The following is a 24,568-nucleotide window of genomic DNA, read 5'->3' as shown; positions in this document are numbered from 1 at the left end:
ACTCTGTCCCCTCCTTTAAAATATAGACTTGAGAGGGGCAAGAATGAAAGCTGGGAGGCTAGTTGAAGGTAGAACTAAAAGGATTTACTGATGGATTGGGTATTGGTTGTAAGAGAAGGAGAAAAATTGATAATGAGTCTTGGATCATGGGGGAGGGGCTGTAGATATAATAGAATGATCAAAGGATTTGAAGTCAGATCTAATTTAATTCCCACATCCACTACCTACTAGATATGCGGCCTTTAGCGAGTTCCCTAACCTTTCTGAGCTATAGCTTTCTCTCTTTTAAAATAGATACCTACCGTTTAGAGTTGTTTTGTTTTGTTTGGTTTTTTTGCGGTACGCGGGCCTCTCACTGCTGTGGCCTCTCCCGTTGCGGAGCACAGGCTCCGGACGCGCAGGCTCAGCGTCCATGGCTCACGGGCCCAGCCGCTCTGTGGCATGTGGGATCTTCCCGGACCGGGGCACGAACCCGTGTCCCCTGCATCAGCAGGCGGACTCCCAACCACTGCACCACCAGGGAAGCCTTAGAGTTGTTTTGACAGTTATTTCAGCTCTGCCTATAAGGCTGTTGGTTCACTGTTAAGAGCACTGTAGGATATTAACTTTCTTATTACTCCCTTTCGGTGAAGTTTTTAGGGCGAATGGAATCCTAAACATCATTGTTAATTAGTATTTTACATAGTGTAGTATCTGTATTTTTTAGTATTGTTTGTATCAGAAAATACATTGAATTTCAGATAAGTAGTTAAGTGAAACATTCTTTTGGAACTCAACTCTTTGTGAGTTGAATTTTGTGATTGAAAATAGATTATGTGGACTATTGAACTCAATACATTTCTTTTGCAGAATTATTTAGTTAATGCTTATAACATGCCTATTAAAAAATATAGTATATTAACATCCCAGTTTCTTTTCATTATATACCAAGAAAGAAAGTGTAGGAAATCTTAAGAAGAGGGTCATTTAAAAGGCCCTTTAAAGATCATATGTGTCATAGTACTTAAAAATGAATCTGTCAAAAATATGTATCTTTAAGTAATTTAAGATTAGTCAGATTTATGGATTTTCCATTTATACTTTCTCTTCTTTCTCTAGGTGAAGCTGTACTTCACAAAAACAGTAGAGGAGCCATCAAATCCAGAGGCTAGCAGTTCAACTTCTGTAACACCAGATGTTAGTGACAATGAACCTGATCATTATAGATATTCTGACACCACTGACTCTGATCCAGAGAATGAACCTTTTGATGAAGATCAGCATACACAAATTACAAAAGTCTGATTTTTTTTTTTATCAAGAGGGATAAAACACCATGAAAACAAACTTGAATAAACTGAAAATGGACCTTTTTTTTTAATGGCAATAGGACATTGTGTCAGATTACCAGTTATAGGAACAATTCTCTTTTCCTGACCAATCTTGTTTTACCCTATACATCCACAGGGTTTTGACACTTGTTGTCCAGTTGAAAAAAGGTTGTGTAGCTGTGTCATGTATATACCTTTTTGTGTCAAAAGGACATTTAAAATTCAATTAGGATAAATAAAGATGGCACTTTCCCATTTTATTCCAGTTTTATAAAAAGTGGAGACAGACTGATGTGTATACGTAGGAATTTCTCATTTTGTGTTCTGTCACCAACTGAAGTGGCTAAAGAGCTTTGTGATATACAGGTTCACATCCTACCCCTTTGCACTTGTGGCAACAGATAAGTTTGCAGTTGGCTAAGAGGAGTTTCTAAAGGGTTTTGCTACATTCTAATGCATGTATTCGGGTTAGGGGAATGGAGGGAATGCTCAGAAAGGAATATGTTTTACGCTGGACTCTGGACCATATACCATCTCCAGCTATTTACACGCACCTTTCTTTAGCATGCTACAGTTGTTAATCTGGACATTTGAGGAATTGGCCGCTGTCACTGCTTGTTATTTGTGCATTTTATTTTTTTTAAGCATATTGGTGCTAGAAAAGGCAGCTAGAGGGAGTGAATCTGTATAGGGGTACAGGAATGAACCTTCCACAACATCTTAAGAATCCACAAATGAAGGGATATAAAAATAATGTGGTCATAGATAAGAAACACAGCAACAATGACTTAACCATATAAATGTGGAGGCTATCGACAAAGAATGGGCTTGAAACATTATAAAAATTGACAATGATTTATTAAATATGTTTTCTCAATTGTAATGACTGCTCCATCTCCTGTGTAATCAAGGCCAGTGCTAAAAGTCAGATGCTATTATTACCTACATCAGTCAACAACTTACATTTATTTTATTAGTTTTCAATCGTATACCTGCTGTGGATGCTTCATGTGCTGCCTAAAAGCTTCTTTTTTCTCATTAAATATAAAATGTTTTGTAATGCTGCACAGGAAATTTCAATTTGAGATTCTACAGTAAGCGGTTTTTTTTCCTTTAAAGATTTATGATGCACTTACTCAATCCAATAGATGTCAGCCGTTCCACCCTTTTGACCTTACACATTCATTACAATGAGTTTTGCAGTTTTGCACATTTTTTAAATGTCATTAACTGTTAGGGAATTTTACTTGAATACTGAATACATATAATGTTTATATTTAAAAGGACGTTATTTGTGTTAAAAAGGAAATTAGAGTTGCAGTAAATTTTCAACACTGCACAAATAATGTCATTTACTTTTTCAGTAGAAATTGTCCCACATAATGCTTTTATCAATTTGCTATTGAAAGAATAGATTTTTTTAAATGTGCAGTGTTGAATCATTTCTTCATAGTGCTAGAGTTAGGACAAGGGCTTCAATTTCACTTCTTAAATATCATATATTTGATATGCCCAGACTGCATACGATTTTAAGCAGAGTACAACTACTATTGTAAAGTTAATGTGAAGATATGACTAAAAAGAATTTTTTCCCCCAGAAATTTGGTATCTTTCAAATGATACCTTGACCTTGAAACATTTGACCATCCAGCCAATTTATTTCTTAATGGTGTAAAATCTCATTTTCAATAACTTATTGGTGCTGAAATTGTTCACTAGCTGTGGTCTGACCTAGTTAATTTACAAATACAAATTGCATAGGACCTACTAGAGCAGCATTTATAGAGTTTGATGGTAAATAGATTAAGCAGAACTTCATCTAAAATATTCTTAGTAAATAATCTTGACATGTTTTCCATACCTCATCAGTTTCATTCAACAAATAAAATTTTAAAATTTTTAACAAAGCTGTTAGGATTTACACATTTATATTTAAACATTGATATATAGAGAATTGATTGACTGCTCATAAGTTAAATTGGTAAAGTTAGAGACACCTATTCCTAAGATCTCATCATTGAAATTTATATGTCACCTTGTCTTTCATAAAAGCTGAAAACTGTTGACTAAAATGAAAATCAACTATTCATGTTTTGAAGATGGTTATTAATACTGTTCTTTGTTACAGTTTTGGGCACAGTATATTAAAGCGTAACTTGTATGGTTCCAATATGTAACATGGAGGGCCAGGTCATAAATAATGACATTATAATGGGCTTTGCACTGTTATTATTTTTCCTTTGGAATGTGAAGGTCTGAATGAGGGTTTTGATTTTGAATGTTTCAGTGTTTTTGAGAAGCCTTGCTTACATTTTATGGTGTAGTCATTGGAAATGGAAAAATGGCATTATATATATTATATATATATAAATATATATTATACATACTACTCTCCTTTATTTCAGTTACCACGCCCATAGAATTTGACAAGAATTGCTATGACTGAAAGGTTTTTGAGTCCTAATTAAAACTTTATTTATGACAGTATTCATGATTAGCCTGAAATGCATTCTGTAGGTAATCTCTTTGAGTTTCTGGAATGTTTTCTTAGACTTTTTGGATGTGCAGCCGCTTACATGTCTGAAGTTACTTGAAGGCATCACTTTTAAGAAAGCTTACAATTGGGCCCTGTACCATCCCAAGTCCTCTGTAGCTCCTCTTGAACATTTTTTGCCATAATTATTAAAGGGTAGTTGAATAAATAGCATCACCATTCTTTGCTGTGGCACAGGTTATAAACTTAAGTGGAGTTTACTGGCAGCATCAAATGTTTCAGCTTTAAAAAATAAAAGTAGGGTACAAGTTACTGTTTAGTTCTAGAAAATTTGTGCAATATGTTCATAACGATGGCTGTGGTTGCCACAAAGTGCCTCGTTTACCTTTAAATACTGTTAATGTGTTATGCATGCAGATGGAAGGGGTGGAACTGTGCACTAAAGTGGGGGCTTTAACTGCAGTGTTTGGCAGAGTTGCCTTCTACCCTGCCAGTTCAAAAGTTCAATCTGTTTTCATATAGAATATATATACTAAAAAATTTCAGTCTGTTAAACAGCCTTACTCTGATTCAGCCTCTTCAGATACTCTTGTGCTGTGCAGCAGTGGCTCTGTGTGTAAATGCTATGCACTGAGGATACACAAAAAATTACGATGTGTACAGGATAATGCCTCATACCAATCAGATGTCCATTTGTTATTGTGTTTGTTAACAACCCTTTATCTCTTAGTGTTATAAACTCCACTTAAAACTGATTAAAGTCTCATTCTTGTCATTGTGTGGGTGTTTTATTAAATGAGAATATTTAATATTTATAATTTAAATTGATTAGATTTATTGCCATTTTAAATGATGGGCAGCCAAATGTGATTAATAAGTTTTTGTAAGGTTTGTTGGGTTTTTTTTTCCCTGCTGTCCTTCAAAGCCTACAGTTATATAAAAACATGGGCTCTTGTCAGTTTGGGAGTAGAGTATCAAGTCTACTCATGTTTGAGAGAGGCATTTAGCTTTTTTAGTGTCTTAGTCAACACTTAATATCCTGTTTCAAGCACATTAAATAATATGCTAATCCTAAAAAGTTCACGAGTCTTGAAAAATTGTGCATATATATTTTTTTTACTAAGATGTCTGAAGATAATTCCCCAGAATGGATTTGATATCTCAGATTTCAATTTTGTGGCTTTTCCATTCTTTATGATTCTGTAGTATGCCATCAACATATGGGGAGCTTCATCTACTCATTGTGACTTGTGCCATTTAAAAATTGATATTCCAGAATAGTCTAAAGGACTTTGTGTACTTGAACTTAATCTTGTTATTTCTAATATTCTTAAAAGCTAAGTAAGGCACTAAGTAAGACTAAGTAAGGCACATCCTTTCAACAAAGCATAGTAAGGTAATAAGTGAAAGTGTAGCTTGTACAAATGTTTTGAAAATAAAGCAGATCATTTATGTAACAATAGAATTTAATGTTATTTCAGGTTTACATTTTCTCCATGTGACTTTTTTTAAAGTAAATGTGAATATATAATGTAAAGAGGTATGAAAAGTATGTGTGTGTACACACATTTTTTCTTTTTAGGTATCGTAAGTATGGTTGAAAACTATACTGGAGTCTAAAATTATTCTGATTTATAAGATGATCTTGGTGATGTCTGAAAAATAGGAATTTACTGACAATTTTGTTTTTATTGCGTGTTCTCACAACTCTTAATTTGGGCTAGCTTGGTTAAGTGAATGCCATCACCATTTCCATTGAGAATATAAAAATCACCAGTGTTTAACATGCAGGCTTCCAAAGGCTTACAAAAAATCAAGACCCTTAAATCTAGTCAATTTGCTGCTAATGTGAAACTTTCTTGTTCTTTTATTCTTGCCAGATAATTAGCCGCAGATCTAAAACTTAGTCTTAAATGGCTTAAGTGTAAGTTTTGATTAGCAGTGCTGTTACTAGTGCAGAGAGAAATGTTTGTGAATGGAAAAAATAATATAAATATTCAGTCTAAACTGGTAAAAGTACCTAAAAAACTAGCAAAAAAGATAATAGAGGAAAACATTTTAAAACTTTTAAAGATGACTTGTTAGAGACCGATTTTCCTATAGAATTATGTATCTATAGGAAGCCTAATGATTATCAGTTGTTTTTAATTTTAGAGCAAATCTATTCCTTTATGACCATGATCTTGGTATTTTTCCATTTTTTAAGATATCTTCCTTCTTCAAGTATTGGGTTGGCCCAAAAGTTTGTTCGGGTATTTAACATCTTACCCAAAAACCCGAATGAACTTTTTGGCCGACACAATATATCAGACTGTATGTAGCCATTCTGACAAATTCACATGTGTTGGTAGCTTTAAAAGTTTGTTATGTAAAGTCAGTAAAGGACAATAGTTTCATTGGTGGTAATACCCTTTGGTTCTTAGTTAGCTTTTTTGAGAATAGTTTCCCGTAACAAAATCTTCAGTGATAATCTCACCACCTGGAAACAGCTATTATTAATGCTTTAGTGACTATACAATCATTTTTTTCTGTATATTCATGTATATATTTTCTTCAAAAAATGAAATTTGTACTGGGCATACTCTCCAGGCCTTTAAGCTTAGTATTTCCATCACCGATTTGTAGAATGTTAAATTACATCAGAGAATGGACAGTGACTGGATTCTTTCTAACACTACAGATGCAGATTATGTGCAGTTATTGAGAGCCCTTTCCAATTCAGTGGGTCAGTCATGGACGTTTAAATATTGTTAGCATCAGAATAATACATGTCTAAGTAAATAAAATGGTTACATTTATTTAGCATAGACAAGCTTAACATTGTAGATATTTCTCTTCAAAAACCATTTCAAACATTTGTATTTTGGAATTAGGTGTTAAACAGAATGTGTGAAACACTGTATTAGTAGTGAATTTCATCATCACCTTTCTATTTCTCTTTATAGGTTGGAAGAGAAGGGTGAGCTTTTCACTTTTTATAATTCCCAAACAGTTGCTCAATTTAGAGTGAATTAGTTTAACACCTGGAAAACAGAAAAAAAGCCACTGCTGGTTTATCACTTAGTTGTTTTCACATCTGTGTGCTCATGAGACTTCCATCACATCCAAAACTATTTCATGAATGGTTCACCTTTAGCTCTGGAACTTAACCATGATTAGTATAATGGTGGGCTTAGAACATAGATCTCTTTTTTTTAACAGTTACTTGAGAATTTGGTGGAAAAAAGTTTAGCTGGAGGGCAGTACATAACTTACAAACCAATGTATTGATATTTTATGAACATTTTTACATATATGAGTGAAGTCAACTGCCATCTTTGAGCATTACCACATTTTAAAATAAAGCTGCATATTTTTAAATGAAGTGTTTAACAAGGATTTATATTTTTCATTTTTTTAATTAAAAGTAATTTATATCTCCTTTGTTGCATGTGGATTCTCATCTGTTCTTAAAATGGTTAGAGATTTTGTTTGTGCTGGAATGGAGCAAGGCCTATAGTCATGGCTCTAGTGTTTCAGTTTGTCAAATCTGTTTACCATAGTGAGATTATCTTAAAATGTTTAGATGTGGCTTTCTGTAGCTTATCATTTATTGGCTTTTATTTATGTACACTTTTAGGATTTTCTGCCTACTTTATACAGTTGTCTAAATGATATCCCACGTTTACAAATGCTCATTCAGTTTCTATTTTCTTTTTCCATTATAATGCCTTAATGGGCAGTTTTTAAGTGTGTGTGCATGTGTGTGAGTGTAGGGAGGTCTGGGTGGGTGGTGAGAGTGCTAGGTTCCGATTTTAGAGATTAAATAGTTTGATTCAGGCAAACAGTTCTCACTGGAATTTTACAGTTCATCGTAATGAAAATAATGTTAACCCTGGATGACCTTTGACATACAGTAATGAATCTTGGATGTTAATGAATTTGTTGGTAGCATCTTGATGCATGCATTATTGAGTTATTTTCTAAGTTGTGCATTTATCCAAAGTTGGTATATTGGAAATGTTTATATCAAATTCCATTTGGCTACTGATGGACGTAAAAACAAATGCTTTATTATGGAGAGTATTTTTTCTTTAAAAAATTAAAAAGGTTAATTATTTTTAATATTTGGTTTTAAACTTTTTATTTGACAAGTATTTATCAAGTCCTCACTATATATAACAGATGTTTGGAATACATTAGAGATCAAAACGACACCCTCTTGCCCTTGAGGAGTTTCCACTCTAGTAGAGGAAATAGACCTTATTTAAAAAGTTATAATATGTGATACTGTAATGATTACCAAACATTCCATATGCTCCTCTAAATTTTCACCCCTTTGAAGTTAGATGGAGCCATTGTAACTAGTTTATTCCAACAAAATAGTACTGAAAGTGACGTGACACTTCCAAGGAGAGGCATTGTAAATAAAATCCCTTGTACAATCCTTAGGCTTCTCTCTACTACAGTGACCGAGTACATGACATGTTCCAGATGGTGCAACTCTGTCATCTTGGGTCTTGAGTGACTATATGAGCAAAACTTCCTCAGATTCTCTCCCTACATTGAAAGTGTTAGATATTAGCATGAGCAAGAAGTAAACATATTGACGTAAACTGAGATTTTGGGACAACTTGTTACCATAGCATAATTAATTACATTCTGACTTATGCTTTGGAAGGATCAGGGAAGGCTCTCTTGAGCAAGGAAGGAGTTAAGAATAAAGCAAAACAGAAAGTGACATCTTTAAACAACATGATGCAATAAGGAAACTAAACTGCAAGTCACTCAATAGTTATTGAGCACTTGATATAGGTCAGGCACTGTTATAGATGCTTGGGATACAAATGGGTGAACAGTGGATTCCTGTCTTCATGGATCTCACATTCTAGCAAGGAATAATAGATAATGAACAATCAACATACCATATGTAAGTTAATAAATGCTATGGGGGGAAAACGTAGAACAAGGTAAGGAAGACCAGGTACGCAGAGGTAGAGAGATTGCAGTGTTGAATAGGGTAAGTCCAGAATAGGCCTCACTGGGAAGGTGAGAATTGAACAGACCCCCTGAAACAGTAGTTAGAACTTTTCATCCTTTTAATCAGCAAGGTGCACTCATTATCCTCTATAAAATATTACTCTCACCTTTTACAACTCTATATTAATTCTTGAGTTTTTAAGATCATTATTGGTGTATCTAGATAGAATTTTTAAGAATACCACTCAAAATAGTCACAATATTCTAAGTTACTTAATTTTCTAAATTGGTTTGGCCAAATCTGTATAAACAATCTGTTTCTCTTCATTTTCAGAGTTGAGTTCATTTTTAAATTTCTTACAATCTTACTAAATGTGTGTGATTGTACTTTGGCAATATTTGATATCACTTCAGTAGAAGTTAAAGTTCTGTTATGGCCTTAAACACTACTGTAAAGCTGAAAGGAAATGTCACTTACGATTTATTGATGGGAAACAAGTTGTAAATTTTGAGTTACCTCAAGAAACAAAAGGTGAAATTTATGGCCTAGTTCTTTATATTCTTAACTCGAGCAAAAACCTGTGGAAATGTATAAATATCTAAATAGTAAAAGAAATATTTGTTCACAAAGAGGGACACCCCCCCACTCTTCTCCTACCCCATTTCAAGATCCCAGAAGTTTAACTTTGTGATCAAGGGAAAATAGTATAATTAAATTAAGTTGATACAGTAGAAATTTGCAACTACTTATCAGGAATATTTATTATTAACTTGTATTTGCTATCGATCAGTTTCTTCTTCCTATCAGGGCAGGTATGTATAATTGGACATAAAATTTTGAAAGAAAATGTTAACTTTAGCTTTTTAGAAAATAAAATTATAAGTGGTTTAAAAGACATTTCCTTGACAGTTTCGCATTTTGTTTTTATTCTGAGTCCAAGGCTTTTTTTTTTTTTTTTAAACACATTTTACTTTGCTTTGGAAAGAATTTAAGGTAGCTGACTGGGTTTCCCTAACGTGAGAAGAATTGCCAAGTCAGTTTAGGAAAAAATATTACTTGTATCCATTGGTCTTGGCCTAAGGGTTAAACTTCGCTTACTGGGAATATCTCCTGAACCTACCTCACTGGAATTTGAAAATCCATACAGTCCAATATTATTGTGAATTGCTTCTTTAAGCATTGATAAATAAGCCATCAACCTAATTTTCAGGGAAATAAGCCACATTTTCACCGCAGTGTTTACTCTTCTTGAAACAGCTGAGACTTGGGAAAAATTGAGTTAGTTATGTTTTTCTATTTGATATATTTACAGGTAAATATGACCTGTAGATATTGTGAAACTCACCAAAAATATAATCTGTAAAAAATTTTTTAAGTATGACAATACTACCTATGCTTATGTTTATGTTTATGCTTCCCTTTTCCGTTATAATCATGCTTTTGAAATTAGACATTTCCTAGTTTTCTAATCCTTACTGTAAGGAAGAGAAATGTATTTAAATTTCATGGATATGAAAATTAGCAAACTTCTCAGTTTTATTCAGTATTTCCATGAAGACATCTTTGGCAGGAAAACATTTTACATGGTTATCCTCAACAAGGGAACCACAAGCGTTCCTTAAGTAATTAAATAGCTAATATTTTGTTTACCGTGTACAGCCATCACAACTCATATGAATAATGCATGGGCTTGTTATGACTATTAGTATTGTATATTAAATGAACATTTGAAAGAGAAAATGAGTTTTAGTCTTTGGTAAAATAGTAGGTGTGAGGTAAAATGTCCCTTTTGCCAGACTCGGCAGACGTCATTTAATGTGTTTAGCTGTCCTTGGAGAAGACTTAAGCCTTTGTTTCTATAAAAAAAATCCAATAAGGTTAAAACAAAAATATCACTAAAGTTAAACACAGTTCTACCTCAGAAAATCTGAAGACACGTACTTAAAATTCATGGGAATTCTGTGATGTCAGGTACCTAGAGACTAAAATAAAATAGCACAGAGAGAGAGAGGAAGGTGAAGTAAGAAAAGAAGGGAAGGCAGGAAGAAAAGCATGGGAGAGCTCAAACTAACTCTTAGTACTGGAGGGCTGGTAGAGGGATAGGAAAATAATATTCGTTTGAGTCTGAAGTATGTGCCAGACACTGTGGTAGATATTTCACAGGCTTTACCCACCCTTCAAGGTAGGTAGTTGTATCTCATTTTCTGCACAAAAACCGACGGTCAGAGTACGTTAATTTCTCAAGTCTGACAACTAGTAAGTAGAACTGGATATGAACAGGGCAGCCTGCTACCTGTTAAACAGAATCAAATTTACAAAGTGAACAAAACCCAAAGCTTAAACAACTAATGCGTAATGAAGTCATACAGATATTCTTTATTACTGACAGAAGAAAAGCAAACCTCAGTACCAGCTGTAAGTCATGCAAAATGAATTGCAAAGAGAAATACTTAATTGTTTGAGCCATAAAAGAGAAAAAGAAAACTCTATATCTTGCAAACTTCTTGACAGGTAAGATGGTAAGATGTTGGCACGCATTTTCATATCAAGACTCAGAATGAGAGCTCTTTTATTTACTAGTTTATTATTAAATCAATTCAATAAACTTTTATTTTATTTTTGCTTGAACTAGAATACCCGGACTGTTCAAAGTAATTGGTTCTCAGTTAAGCAGGCCAACCAGCCACCCGACAAGTATGTGTTGCATGCTTTCCGTGTCCGGTTGGAATTACGGTAGTGTAGAAGTCAGGAAAGTTCATAGAGTTTGCATTTTAGAGTGGGGAAACAGATTTTACATAGAGGGAAGAGCAAGTAGCATGGCTTGCTGTAGGTGCAAACTTGGCCATTCAGGAGCCTGTTAAGAAGAGAAAGGCTGGTGTAGAGTAAGTGACCAGGGAGAGTGGTGGAAGATAAACATTTGGAGAAGTAGGCAGGGAAACTTCTGGTTCCAGCTGAGGTGGGCCAAAACCACTCAAGTCTGTCTGTCTTGCTAACGACAACTAAAAACCTCTGGAGCAAATGTGAAAGTCAAGTACCTAAGAACTCTGAAAAGTAAACAAAGGCAGGTAGATTGTGAAGGAGTGTCAAAACTTGGAAAAGCAACCTGTATGAGGATGTTTCCCATTTTTTTCTCTTTTCTCTTACAGCTTTTGCCTTAAGGGTGGGCCCCACTTGTGGAGCTGCACAGCACTGGAGACATGACTAGCTAAAATTCAGAGAAATCCAGCTTTCTGGCCAGAGGAACCAGAAAAAGAGTCTCCTTTGAGCCAGAGAGCATGGGGTTGGGGAAAGTGGGAAAATCTTGAAGAGATGCTGAGAGAAATCCTGACAGTTGGAAAATCTTCTAATTCTGTGTATGACATTCCACACATCCTGGGCTCACTCCTGAGCTGGCATGCACAGGATGGACCCAAGGCACCATAGCAAAGTCTTTGAAAATGAAACTGAGATCGGAACCACCACTCTCAACAGGTGAGACAGAATACGCAATCTGAGCCTAATTGGGCTGATTGCCTGTTTAACTAAACAAACAAACAAACAAAAACAAATAAAATGTTTCCCCCAAGTTCCAACAAGATCCAGAGTTGGTATAACCTAATATCCAGAATTATATAACTAGGAAGAACCAAGAATATTTTTTCTAAAGAAAAAAATATCAAGAGATGCCAGCCTCCAGATTACCCAGATGTTGGAATTATCAGATGTAAATGCAGCTATTATAATTACGCTTCATGAGGTAAACACACTTGAACTGAATGGAAAGATAAAAGTTCTCAGCAGAGAAACAAATTATAAAAAGGATCACATGGAAATTTTACAGCAAAAAGTACACCATCTGATATTAAAATAAAAACCACTGGATGGGCAGCAGAAAAATGGAAATGATAGGAGTCAGCAAACTTGAAGATAAATTAATGTCAGATTTTAATGATGACTTTAAAGTCTTAAAGGTAGATGAGTGCTTGAAAAGCAAACTATATCTGATTGTAATTAGCTACACGTGCCTTAATAAGATATTAATCCAAGTACATTCATGGGGCACCCTCAGATATATATGAAGAAGTTCCTGCTATTTGTCAATAACACTGAGTGAAGAATTAGTATTATCATAGGTCCAACCATAATTATGTCAATTTTATAGTGTTTTATATAGGCTTAATATGTAAAAACATGTTTCAAATGCTCTGTGACTTACAATGTCCAAAGTGGCATTGACAAAGAAAAGTTTTCTGATTGGGTCTATTACATTGTATACCTGCAGTAAAAGCAATTTTGAAACATGGGAGAGTCATCACCAGATAACTGCTAAGCTCATCCTCAGAATCAGTGCTTGGTAATCGCTTTGCTCATCTGCTCATGTTAACTCATTGATTCATCCTTTGCAGTTGGGCCTTTTCCCAAATATGGATGTTATTACAGAGATGTCCTAAGAAAATCGACCTATCATGTAGGCATAATACATGTTCTTTGATTTTACAACAGAAAAATATTTGATGTTTAATGCTGCTACCACTCGGAAATCTTAACAAATTTCTAGGTTGGTTTGGAGAAAAACTGATAGTATTGCAGTTCATTTGGAAAAAACTACTTCTGATGAAGGAAGAGAATTTCAAGGCTTTAGAATACCTCCCATTGGTATAGTAGCACCATATTACTCTCAGACATTAGTATAAATTTTTGTGATTGCAATGATTATTCTAGATAACAAGTTTTGCCATTTAGTTCTCATAAGGTAGGAAGTATGATTATATCCATCTGATACACGAGGAATTGAGGTACAGAAAGGTTCAAAAACTTGTTGAACATAGCAAAACTAGTAAGTAGTAGGGCCAGGAATTAAATCCCGGTCAATCTGATTGCCAATCCTAGGCCATTAACTACCGTGTTATACATGTTACTTCCTATAACAACTTAATGAAACCTTTAATTTCTTTAAGAGGGCATAGTCTTCAAATTGGAATGGGTAGAACAGTGGGGTAAGGAAACTTTTCAAGCTTTTTGGTCTCAGAATTCTTTCACACTCTTAAAATTTATTGAGGATGTCAATGAGCTTTTGTTTGTGTGGGTTATACTTATTAATATTTACCATATTAGAAACTAAAACTGAGTACTAGCTTTGGCAGCATGTATATTAAAACTGGAACGATACAAAGAAGATTAGTATGGCCCCTGAAAATTTGTGAAGCATTCCAGGATCTGGAACTCACATAGTGTTGTAGGTCAATATACTTCAATTTAAAAAAGAAAGATATTTTACAGCTAAAAAAATAAATAAAACTGAAGCATTATTACCTGACATATTTATTAATTTAAAAAATGACAATAGGGCTTCCCTGGTGGCGCAGTGGTTGGGAGTCCGCCTGCCGATGCGGGGGACGCGGGTTCGTGCCCCGGTCCGGGAGGATCCCGCATGCCGCGGAGCGGCTGGGCCCGTGAGCCATGGCTGCTGAGCCTGCGCGTCCGGAGCCTGTGCTCCGCAACGGGAGAGGCCACAACAGTGAGGGGCCCACGTACTGCAAAAAATAAATAAATAAAAAGATCAAACAGAGTCTCTAGGAGGTAAAACATATATTTAAAAAAAAAAATGACAATAATAAACTCATTACATGTTAACATACATAACATTTTTAATCCAGATGACTGTGCTTTCCAAAACAAAAATTTAGTGATAAGCATGCATTTTAAAAAACAGTTTTTCACATCTTTTTGTTACGTGCCTTAATAGAAAAGAGTTGGATTTTCATACATGCTTCTGTATTGAATCCATTATCATATGGTTTTTGGTTGTAGTATGTGAAGAAAATACGGACTCACATAGATATGTAGTTAGGAAAGGGAGAAGTATGTTAACAGCCTTCTCAGATAATTGTAGATATTTTTATTTGGTACTACCAGCCCATCAAGTTGTAATTTCTTTAAGGTTAGTTGCAATGTGGAATTGGAAACCTTCAGTGAACTTTTTATATTCAGTTTAATGCAAACACATTGATTTATCCTGTTCTTTGAATGGATCTTTTACCCATGCATGATTTTGTAACATCATGCATGGGTTATTTGGAAAATATTGGTTCACTGAGTTGTGTAGATCTTCCAAATGTTGACACATTTCATTACACAATGTGAGAAAAAAATCACGTTTGCAATTATCACTCTGGGCTCATCAGAAAAGTCTTTAAATATTGGGGAGCTGTCAAGTTCATGGTGGCAGATGTAAGTTTTAAAAAACATTAATTTTTACTCAAAAGCTTGAATTTTATTACTGACAACAAATGCTGTTAGTTGTTTTCCTGAAAGGGAGGGTCTCAATATTCTACAGGGGCTGCAGGCCACACTTTGAGGATCACTGATGTAAGAGCTTTGATTGGGAGGAGGCAAGTAAGAGAACATTTACCTAAAAGGTCCCAAAAATTTAATTTTCAGAGTGATGAAGGAACTTGGAAATGAGGTCTCAGAGTCACTGGCAGTACTCTTATGATAAATTAGGGGAAATCGGAGAGAGTTCAGACACACAGAAATGAGAAAAGATTGCCTTAACTCTCCAGAGGGATATATTCTGGGCAATGAATGCCAGTGTGTTTAACACTGATTCCCAGAAAAATGACTATACCATATTCTGTAGCCGGTAATTGAAGAACATTAGAAAATAATTCAGTGATTACCAGATGTCATGAGGACAAGGTAGGTCATCTTAAATTTCATTTTTCCTTTATGATCATCTGACCCAATGCTTTACAAGGTATACATGTGAAAATGTTTGAATAACTACATAAAGACAGTTGAATAATAATTTGTATAGGTACTGCTTGTACAATGCACAAATCTCATTTGATTAAAAACCATTTACAGAGCACCTGCCATATGCAAAATACTCTGTTAGGTAAGGGGCTGGTCTGAGAGGCACATACGGAGGACAACTAAAAGAGTTTTCCTTGGGAACAGAAGCCCAAGGGTATTTTCAAATGTTGTAAAATATTTGAAGTCTGCCTTGTGAGAGAAAGCAGTGTGGTGTTTTGGAAAGAGCATAGCCCTGGGAGTTAGAACATCTGAGTGCTCATCCTGGCTTTCCCACCACTCAGTGGATGACTTTGGGCAAGTTACTTCAATTCTAGATCTATATTCTGTATCTGTAATACTAAAGAGGCAAAGGCCTCTGAAAGGGATGAGTTGTACTCATGGAGTGTAACCAGAATTTATGAATGGAATATTCGAAGGCCAAGTTTGCCTCCCAATAAGTAACTTCCAGCTCTGTGCTGTTCAATACCATAGCCTAGCCACATGTGTCTGTTGAGAACTTGAAATGTGACTAGTCTGAATTGAGATTTGCTGGAAGTATAAATTACACACCAGATTTTGAAGATTTAGTGTGAGAAACAGAATGTAAAATATCCCCTCAATACAGTAAGTCCCCTACATATGAACCTTCAAGTTGTGAACTTTCAAAGATGCAAACGTGTGTTCGCATGTCCAATCGCGTATGTTAGTTCACTTGTCTGGCGTACATTGTCGTGTGCGTGCATCCTCTACAAGCAGTTGTGCTTTTGTGTATTTTACTGTATAGTACTGCAGAGAGTACAGTAGAACGGTGTCTTTATTTCAAGCCCAGGATGTCTGGAAGCAAGCAGAAAAGCAGCGGTGATGTAGCTGGTACTACTGTACTTTTCAAAATTAAAAATGTACTGTAAAATTAAAAATGTTTTCTTTATTTTTTGTGTTTGCTTTTTATGTATTATTTGTGTGAAAAGTATTATAAACCTATTACAGTACAGTACTATATAGCCGATTGTGTTAGTTGGGTACCTAGGCTAACTTTGTTGGACTTACGAACAAATTGGACTTAATGAATGTTCTCTCAGAACGGAACTTGTTTGTATTAGGGGACTTACTGTAATTTTTATATTGATTACATGTTAAAATAACTTTCAGATATGTTGGGCTAAATTAATATATTATTAAATTAATTTCACCTGTTTCTCTGTACTTTTTGAAATATATGGCTACTGGAGAACTTAAAATTACACATATGGCTTGCATTATATTTCTTTTGGACAGTGCCGTTCTAGCTAACAGAGTTTCTAACAAAAGAATAATAACTTGAAGAACTTAATCTTACTTTTAACTTTACCTTTTGAGGTACGTAAGGAGAGGCTGGGTCACATTCCACTCAAATGCAGAAGTAAACCAAGAGAGAGGAAGACGTGGGATCTGGAAAAGGGGAGGGAGAGCAGCAAAGAGAAGTCCTAAAAATAAGAGCTGTGTAGCACGCCTAGAGAAACAGCAGCACAGAAGCAGAAACATGGAGTCTTCAAGGAGAAAGATCTCCAGGGGAAAAAAATGGAAAAGATGTGTTTGAGTGTATTCAAAAAGTTACTGACAGGTAAATGACAGAGATGTTGGGGCATCGGGTGCAAAAAGTGTTAGAGGTACATTTAAAATCAAACAAATGAAAAGATGGAGCAGGGACTTCCCTGGAGGTTCAGTGGTTGAGACTCTGCACTTCCAATGCAAGGGGTGAGGGTTCGATCCCTGGTCAGGGAACTAAGATCCCACATGCTGTGCGGTGCGGCCAAGAAAATATATTTTTTTAAATGGGTTAATTGGGGGCTTCCCTGGTGGCGCAGTGGTTGAGAGTCCGCCTGCCGATGCAGGGGACATGGGTTCGTGCCCCGGTCCGGGAAGATCCCGCATGCCGCAGAGCGGCTAGGCCCGTGAGCCATGGCCGCTGAGCCTGCGCGTCCGGAGCCTGCGCGTCCGGAGCCTGTGCTCCGCAACGGGAGAGGCCACAGCAGTGAGAGGCCCGCGTACCGAAAAAAAAAAGGGGGGGGGGGTTAATTATTGATTCTAGGAAAAACGAAGGGTTGAACAAAATAGGATGTGTGGTTACAAAGTTTCCTCAGAAGCATTACTATACATTATTAAAATGTAAACACTGTTTAATGACTTTACCAAAAATTGCTAAGCTGTTGGTTTGGGTGGGGTGATGGCGTGGGGAGAATGATGCTATGGAGGAAGCTAAGTCCCTGTCCACCATAATGGGAAGGCAATTGTTAATACCTAACACCTAACATTGATGTATCAAGAGATAGAAGCATAATGTTTAGTTAAATATAAGGAGGCAAACACCAAGGAAAACAAGAATAGTTGAGAATGGATTTGAGACATTTCCTCTGGAGGGTCAGGGCACAGAGAGAGGTAGAGATAGGAATCTGTCCCTTTTCATTATAAACCTTTTAGCATTATTTGAAGTTTAAAATTAGGTACATGTGTTATTTTCATACAAAATAATTAAAAATTCAGCATGAGATTTTGATGCTAATGTTTTCCAGGGTTCTGAACTTCTCCCTCTTCCTTTTCTCTACACCAACAGCTTGCTTGGGTGGTTTCTTCTATTTCATGCTATTAACTGTCCTTAGTAATGTATAACTCATATCTGACTTCCCTCAAAAGGCACTGCTTCCCCTGTGGCCCTCTCACGTAGAAGCTGATTTTACCTTTACACTTCAGATGGATCAAGATTTGGTAGGGATGGGGTGGTAGGAGAGGCATGGTCCTGGCTTGTCATCGTTACCTCTCTTGTCCTAAAAAACAAAAACAAAAAAACACATCCCCTCTGAAGTTTATGGCATTAGACTTTACAATTCAATACTCTTCCAAGTTGCAATTTCCTGGTCACCTGCTTTTCTTCACTGATGACTTTAGTACCTTGCTTCCTGTTTTCCTACCTACCCCTAAGGTTAGAGAGGGACATTTCTTAGTGTAAAAGGGGTCAACTCATCAAGAAGCCATAACTGCTTTAAATATGTGTATGTCTAATAACAGAGCTTCAGCTATATGAAACAAAAGCTAATACAACTGAAAGGAGAAATAGACAAATCTACAATTATAGTTGAAGACTGCATTTATAAATATGAAGTAAACCGTAATTAAGCAAAATAATTTAATTTTAATTTATTTTGAATGATTATTCCATTCACAAGGTTTAAAAAGTATATACTGTGTAGAGTATATATAGTATAAAGTATACAGTGAAAAGTCTCACCACCTTGTTATACATTCCTTAGCCAGTTCTTTTTGGAGGCAAACACTATAGCCAATTTTTATGTATTGCCTAAAGATATTTTATGCATATATAAAGACACTTATATATCCTCTATTTTCATTTTTTTATACAAACGGTAGCATGCTGTACACATTTCATATACTCCATTTTGTTTTAATATTTAATAATATTTTGATTTCATTATTGGTACATAAAACTCTACCATAGGCAATTTAGGGCTTGGCACTTTCTCCTTAGTTCTGTGGGGGTTTTTTGTATACAGTTATGCATGCTGTGGCTTGAAATTTTTCAACAGGTCTCAAGCCCCCAGGGAAATTGCAAGAGAATTTTTTTTATTGAGATATAATTCACATACCATAAAATTCACACTTCTAAGTGTACACAACAGTAGTTTTGGTATATTCAGAAAGTTGTCCAAACATCACCACTTTTTATTTCCAAAACATTTTCATCACCTGTATGAATCAGCAGTCACTCCCCATTTCCCTTCCCCACATCTCCTGGCAACCACTATACTACTTTATGTCCCTATAGATTTGTCTAGTTTGGACATTTCATATAAATGAAATCATACAATATATGGCCTCTTATAGCTGGCTTCTTTCAAGTTTCATCCATGGTGTACTTCACTCCTTTCTGTGGTTGAATAATATTCCATTGTGTGGATATACCACCTTTTGTTTGCATTAGAAGTTTAAACATCCTTGTTAACAACATATAATTGAATCAATACAGGACCAAGTGATGTGATGTAGTATATATTGAAACATAAGTCCTTTTTAGGTTGTGAATTTGAAAAGGTCTATTTTTAATACATTTTACAAGAATATTTAGATATGAGTTAAACACGTTTAGGAGAATCGAGAAACCTTGCCATTTGCGACAGATTTCTGGGAAAGATGGTAGCTTACATATAAAATTTTGAAGCTTTTCTCAGAATTAGAAATGGCTAAGAGATATTAAAGAAACAAAACTAAAGTACCTCGAACTAATTTGTTTTGAAACCAGGGAATGGTGCCAACCACATTCCACAAAATTCAAAGAATTTATATCAGAATATGGTGCAATGGGACCAGACTGAAGTGACAGAGAAGAAGGTCAATCCTGGAAACCCTACTGACACCCCTTAATTTAAAATGATCAAGGTTATGAGTGAGGGTGGGAGGTGTGGCTATAATAAGAATATGATTCAAGAGCAAGTTGGGAATTGTTCTTTGATCCATCTTCTCAGTAACTTAGGGCTTCACATCTAGGCAGATAAGGACTTTCCAGATCAGGAGTGGTATAAATGCCTACATTCTCATCAAGAGGATGGAACACTGTTCCAAATGAGTGGGTGGACCAAGAGTGGCTACCAAGCCAAACAGTAAACTAGGCATGGAAAATTGCCTTCCTGTGACAAGAGAAAGAAGCATGGAAGGCGAACAACAGAGACAAATTCTGCCACCCCAATCTGACCCTGGGGCAGGCTCTGGCCTCGTTCTCTCCAGCCTTCTGTAGACTTCTTTTGGAATGGTAATGAGAACACACATGGTCAGCCTTCCAGTTGGATCTAAGAGGAGGTGTCAGGGGTGCTCAAGATGAGCAACAAGCCTCAAGGAGAATCTGTGCACACTATTTGGGGCAAATATCCGATGTGGTATTTACCTCCATGTGTCTAAATAATATGTCAATACTCAATCTCTTTATTATTTAATTTTAAAGATTATATTGACTTCCTATTTGGTAGATGCCATTTATTACACATATACCCCAATTCTTACCCCTTTTCAATCCTCCTGGTATAGCTATATCACAGTTTTTAGTTAAATCAGTATTAAGTATTTGCATCACTGGACTAAATAAATATTGCTCTCTTTGTCCTGATTGTTTCTTATACAACTTTTGGTTTTTCCTATGGTTAGTAGTTGCCTGGTTTGTTTTCATTTGTCCATTTCCTTATGCCTTGTACCCTTTGCTATTTTTTCTCCTTTCTTTTTTTTGTTTTTATTTTTGTTTTTGTTTTTGCAGTACGCGGGCCTCTCACTGTTGTGGCCTCTCCCGTTGCGGAGCACAGGCCCCGGATGCGCAGGCTCAGCAGCCATGGCTCACGGGCCCAGCCGCTCCACGGCATGTGGGATCTTCCCGGACCGCGGCACGAACCCGCGTCCCCTGCATCGGCAGGCGGACTCTCAAACACTGCGCCACCAGGGAAGCCCTCTCCTTTCTTTAATGTAATTTTCCACATGGTCAAATCTGGCTGTAAACTATTCATTCCATTTATTTTCCTGGAGGTGTTCCTTTGATTGTCACTGGTTGCCCTCTTGGCCTGCTATACTGAGGTGATACCGGGACTTTCCTTTTCTTTTCTCTTGTGTTACATTCCTTTTCCCCCTTTATCTTCCAATCCTTTCCTGGCTACTGTGTCTTCCTCTTTCTTGGTTTAATTCCTGTTTTAGTGATGCTCATAGTTCTGGAACTTCCCAGGGAAAGGTACAGAGGAAGTAAAATTTTTTTGAGATTTTGCATGTCTGAAAAAATGTTTTTTTCTGTTTTCATACTTGTTTTAGTTAGGTATTGACTTTTAGGTAGCAACTCATCCTTAGAATTTTGAAGTCCTGTTCAATTTTCTTCTTTAAATTTATTTAGGAAATACTTAAATTGCAAATATTAGGTGCCAGACATTATTCTGAGCACTTTACAAATATTAACTCATCTAGTCCTCATAATAACCCTATGAGGTAAATACCATTATTAATGCCATTTTTCAGATGAGAAACTGAGGTACAGAAATATTAATTAACTGTGCAAGGTTACATCACTAGTAGGGAGCAGAGTCAGGATTCAAACCCAGGCAGCCAGGTTCCCAACTTTTACACTATTGTGCCACCTCTGATGTAAAGTTCAATAGCATTTGGATTTCTGTTTCTTTTGTGGGATGCTTTTTTTTTCTCTCTGGAAGCTTTTAGAATCTTCTTTTTATTTTTGGTGTTCTAACATTTTATAATGTGCCCTAGGGATTTTAAAAAATTCATTTTGTGTAATAGTAGACTCTTTTAATTTATAGTTTCCTGTCTTTTAACTCCTGAAAATTGTGTGTGTGTGTGTGTGTGTGTGTGTGTTTGATAATTTCCCTCCCACTGTTTTCTTTTCTTCCTTTCTGGGACTCCTCTTAGTCATATGTGAACTTCTGGATTGATACTTTAATATTTAAACATCTTTTCTCTCCTTGTTCTACTTTCTGGTGGATTTTCTTGACTTTATCTTCCCAGTCCTTCTATTGATTTTCAAAAAAGAATTTAAGTTACGTTTTCATTTCCAGAATCTCTTTCTTGTTCTCTGAATTTTTCTTCTGTGTGGCTTCCTGTTGTTGATTTATAGACACAACATATTCTCATCATTCTGAGGGAAGCAATTACATTTTTAAAAATTTCAAGTTTTCATCTGCTCTTTGCATTGTTTTCTTCTTCTTCAAGTTCCTTTTTGTTTGTTTGGATATCTGTTCACATTAATAAAAATGTCTTTCCAGATATTGCTTGGTTGTCCATTCATATCGAGGAGCAAGAGATCCAAAATCCCAAAGCTCTGTTTTCAGTATTACCCCTCTTTCTACAACACTGGATAACTCTGCTTCCTGCACCTTTTTTGGGGTTTGACAGAATAAACTGACTTTCTTCTTGTAGGTATCTTTCACCATAGGCATTTAAGTTTCACTTGCTACTGTTCTGATAGGTGGTTACTATTCATCCATATCTGTTCCATTCTTTCCATGTTTATGCTTTGCAGATGTCTCCAGGATTCATTAAAGTTGAATTTGTGTTTCTGTTCTCATTCTCCTTGCTGTTTGGAGGAAGGTTCTGCGAGGAAAGGTGTGCAGAAGTATCTTTACTTTGCAATTTTAAATGGAGGTCAACCACTCTTTCTTCTTGAAACACCTTCCTTTCCTGGCTTCTGTGACTTCACAGTCCTCAGGTTCTGCTCTCACCTCTTTCTTCTATATGATACATCAAAATTTCCCTCAGGCTGTGGTGCACGGCTACCTGGTCATCTCTCTCTATACTTTACCCAACGTGCTCTAGTCCATTCATGTGATATTAATTACCTCTGTAGCCTAACTTCCAAATTTATATTTCCATCCAAGATCTCTCCTTAGAGTCTCAAGCTTGTCTATTTTTCAAATGCATCATCACAAATTTAACATGTCCCAAACTCTTGATTTTCAGCCGTAAACCTGTACCTCCACTAGTCTTTGACATCTCAGTAAATAACAGCACTGTCCAGCCAGTTGCTGAAGCCTAAAGCCTTGTAATTTTTTCCTCTTGTTTAACAACCCCCTCCTCACCACATTTAATCCAGCCCATTTAGTCCAAGATTCTAATTCCAAAATGTAGTTTGAATCCTTCCACCATAATCCAGACAACTATAATTTCTCATTTGGATTCCTGACCCAGCCTCCCAACTGGTCCCCTTCTTCTGCTTTTGTCTTTCCACCCCATGCTTCAGACAGCAGCCACAGTGAATTCAAAATATCCATCAGATCATGCGCTCCTTTTCCTTAAAGACCCTAGTAACTTCTCATAGCATTTCCAGGAACATCCAAGCTTGTATAAGACTGGGAACGTCCTGGTTTTCGCCAACCTCTTGAACTTTATCTCCTGCAGAGTGATTACGGTAGAGAAGAGCAAGAGTGTCTCTGGCCTCAGGGCTTTTGCATGTGCTGTTCCTTTTACCTTCTTCACTCTTACTCACTTTCTTCATACGGATTGCTTATTTCCATCCTCCAAATCCCATCTTAAAGTCACTTCTCAAGAGGTCTTTTGGATCACCCAATCTAAGGTAGGTTCCTCCAGGTTTTCTGTCATAAGACTCCCTTCTTTTTCTTTGATAACTTGCTCCAATTCATATTGGATATTTATTTTCTTACTTACTTAAAGTCTCTCTTTAACGCTAGAGGATGTACTGTAAGCTAGTGCAAGGATTTTTTTCTTTTCATCATTATCCTTCCAGTGCCAGAACTGTGAAGATCTTCCATTAATATATTTTTCTTTTTTTAAATAAATTTATTTTATTATTTATTTATTTATTTTTGGCTGTGTCAGGTCTTCGTTGCTGCACGCGGGCTTTCTCTAGTTGCAGCGAGCAGGGGCTACTCTTCGTTGCGGTGTGTGGGCTCTCACTGCAGTGGCTTCTCTTGTTGCTGAGCATGGGCTCTAGGCACGTGGGCTTCAGAAGTTGTGGCATGCAGGCTCAGTTGTTGTGGCTCGCGGGCCCTAGAGCGCAGTCTCAGTAGTTGTGGCACATGGGCTTAGTTGCTCTGTGGCATGTGTGACCTTCCCAGACCAGGGATTGAACCCATGTCCCCTGCATTGGCAGGTAGATTCTTAACCACTGCACCACCAGGGAATACATTTTTCAATTAAATGAATGTTTTCAAAAGTAACTAAACAGCAATGAAACAAAACAAAAGTGAAATATATAAAAAAATTCTGCCACATAAATTAAAGGATTACCATAGTATTTCAAGACCACAGGATGAGCATACTTTAGGAAGGACAATTAAAGTTTTGGGAGTATTTGCTTAGTGTTTTCAGGGTACTTAAAGAAATTGTGAATCCTTTGAATAAGCTGTAAAAGGTGATATGGTGAGACAACAAGATGAGAATAAAAGGGAAATATGAGACTAAAATGTAAGGGAACAAGTAAGAGCATAAGAGAAATTATGATGACATTAGAAGCAATAAAGAGCAGAATCAATACTGCAGAGAATC

General features: G+C 36.2%; 1 protein-coding gene across 1 annotated transcript in view; it reads left to right on the top strand.

Annotated features, from left to right (window-relative positions):
• The window catches only part of PTEN (phosphatase and tensin homolog), a gene marked incomplete at its 5' end in the record, with an annotated part of 88,085 nt that extends 83,506 nt beyond the window's left edge, over positions 1-4,579 (top strand). Inside the window, one exon of the mRNA XM_060033467.1 lies at positions 1,099-4,579. Within this exon, the coding sequence (XP_059889450.1) occupies positions 1,099-1,284 (186 nt within the window). The remainder of the gene's footprint in view (positions 1-1,098) is intronic.
• Between the last annotated feature and the right edge of the window lie 19,989 nt (positions 4,580-24,568).

This window comes from Delphinus delphis, chromosome 16, assembly GCF_949987515.2.
Source record: "Delphinus delphis chromosome 16, mDelDel1.2, whole genome shotgun sequence".
Lineage (NCBI taxonomy): Eukaryota > Metazoa > Chordata > Mammalia > Artiodactyla > Delphinidae > Delphinus > Delphinus delphis.
The sequence above is the reverse complement of the archived record's forward strand: the minus strand, read 5'-3'. Positions and strand labels throughout refer to the sequence as shown.